Source organism: Echinops telfairi, unplaced genomic scaffold (genome assembly GCF_000313985.2).
Source record: "Echinops telfairi isolate 266 unplaced genomic scaffold, ASM31398v2 ScPeMD7_7469;HRSCAF=8507_1, whole genome shotgun sequence".
Classification (NCBI taxonomy): domain Eukaryota; kingdom Metazoa; phylum Chordata; class Mammalia; order Afrosoricida; family Tenrecidae; genus Echinops; species Echinops telfairi.
In genome coordinates, this window is record NW_022111373.1 from 137,291,145 (window position 1) to 137,293,388 (window position 2,244).

The 2,244-nt window shown below is 54.9% G+C and overlaps 1 protein-coding gene across 1 annotated transcript in view; it reads right to left on the minus strand.

The window, feature by feature from the left end:
* FBXL7 (F-box and leucine rich repeat protein 7) overlaps nt 1-2,023 on the minus strand; it is a 429,381-nt gene extending 427,358 nt beyond the window's left edge. The window contains exon 1 of the mRNA XM_004718114.4: nt 1,969-2,023. Within this exon, the coding sequence (XP_004718171.2) occupies nt 1,969-2,005 (37 nt within the window). The 5' untranslated portion in view covers nt 2,006-2,023. The remainder of the gene's footprint in view (nt 1-1,968) is intronic.
* Between the last annotated feature and the right edge of the window lie 221 nt (nt 2,024-2,244).

Consider the following 2,244-nt stretch of genomic DNA (forward strand, 5'->3'; position numbering starts at 1 on the left):
GTCTGAATCACGCCAATGACAGTTTATTTAATCCCTGTGTAAGGGAGAGGAATCCTGATGCTCGAGAAGGGAGCTGATGAAAATTAAAAACGCAATGGGTCCCGGCCAATGAAACATACAACCAACTCTCCGAGGTTCCTATTGGTCTCCTCGAATCAGCTGAGGCCAAGAGGTTTTTCCTCCGAAGAAAAGTCCGTAGTGTATCTAAATCTGATCCCAGTAAAATTTCACTCGGGCTGAAGTGAAAATGCAGAGGTAGCAGTTACGGATAACAGCTGGAGACCATTAGTTTCCCTGTCTCTGGTTCTCTCTCCCAGGGGTTGAGAATTCTGCTGTTCAGACAGGAAGTCGTCATACACCACACACTGCACTGCGAGGGGCGAGAAAGCTGGGCTAGGGGAACGCAAACGCAGAGCATTAGGAGCGGTGGCATGCAGGGGTTTTGTTCAAGGGTGCCCAGGCGGTGACACTGTGTCCCCGGGCTGTCCTGTCTGCTGACAGCATACCTTGCTCACACCTCACCTTCATAAGCACACAGAACAGTCACTACAGGCGCTTGAATGGTTCCTATTTCTCCACATTTTCAAAGCACAAACTTTAAAAAGTTTGGGGGGAGTGGCCAAGAGCCTTCCCCTCCTCCCAAAATCTTTTAGGACATCCTTTCAGGTGGGTTATGGGGTGGGGTGGGGGGGACATTTGGAATTTTTATTTATTTATTTTAAGGAATTTGTAGAAAGAAGAAATAAGCCGTCTGGGACAATTGTCTCAGGGTAACAAACTGGGGTCCTCTCCTCATAAGCAGCTTGGGTACAACGTCTTTTTATAAAGCGATATAGATGTGGGATTCCAAGCATGATTTAAACAAAGGTTCTAGCCCACAGAGAGATTCAGGGCGCGGTGGTTTCAGTGGTCACTCCCAGAACACAAGCAGACAGGGGCTCAGGGCAACACCCACATTCTGGGCCACCACTCAAAGGGCAGGGGCAGAGAGACATTTTGGAATCCCTGATGCCAGACTCCTAGGCTGTCTTCCTGCCAGTTTGGGAGTTTGGAGCCCCTGTCTGGCGGGAACCTTAACAGTGACCCTACTTCTTCCAAGTCCCTGCCATGGGGTCTCCAGGGGACCCGGCTCCTGATGTGAGCTGCTGGAAATGTCTTTGCCAGAAGCACATCAAGGGCATGCAGTTAATCAATTGGGTTGGAACACTATGGTTTTATGCAAACAGGAGGGGGCGGGGGCGAGGACAAAGCTAGCACTCCCATCCATCATCCTTTTAGGAGTAGGTGGAGTTTAAAGTTTCCCCCCAACTTCCAAGTTCCCATTTGACAGGCAATATGTCTGCGATTCCCAGCCCCACGGAACAGATGGTCCCTTTGCCCATCTTGAGCCCGGAGGGTCCGCACAAAGCCTCCAGTCACCCCTCGCCTTGCTGGGCGGCGAGGTGACCATTTCCAAGAAGCTGTCAGCTTAGGGGGCAGTTAGCAAAAATAAATAAATAAAAGGAAAAGGAACGTCTTCCAGAAGTTTGGAATTTTTCTATTTCTGACCCCCTCCCCCCTGCTCCTGCCACAAGGGTCCAATGAGCTCGAGTAGAAAGGCCTGGGAAAGTTTTCCCTACGCAATTTTTCAAAAGCGTCTTCCGCCATCTGCCAAAACACCATCCTAAACTCAGACGTCCGGAGAGGGGAAGTTGAGACAGGAGGACGCTTTCAGAAACACAGCCAAGAGGCACTGTGAGCGGTCCTAAAGGCAACCGAGGAAGTGGCTTTGAAGAGCCACTCACGGTGGGGACGCGTCTTGGGGTCCTGACCGCACAGGGCCAGCGGGGAAGATCACCAGGGTCCGCACAGGGTGCCATGGAGGGGTGCGCTGCGGCAGTGTGGGAGAACCATCCTCCCCTGCCCGGAGGGCGAGAGGAAGGGGGAGGGGGGCGCGATCCGGGAGGCAGGGACGGGCGGCCCACTCACCCTCACTGCCGTACTGCTTGCCATTGTTCGCGCCCATCCTGTCGCCGTCATGCCCGCCGCCTCCCTGGACACTCCATCGCTGGGGCGCACAGCCCGCGCGCTCCGCAGAGGAAAGCCCGCCCGACGGGACCGTTAGCGGCACATACCCCACGCTCGGGGCCGAGCTCCGGCCGGGTGGCCCCGCGCTCCGGGAAAGGGGGCGCCCAGTCCCTTCTTGGCACCCGGGTCCTCCCCTCCAGGCGGGTCCAAGGCAGACAGCGGCTAGCCTTAGACCCT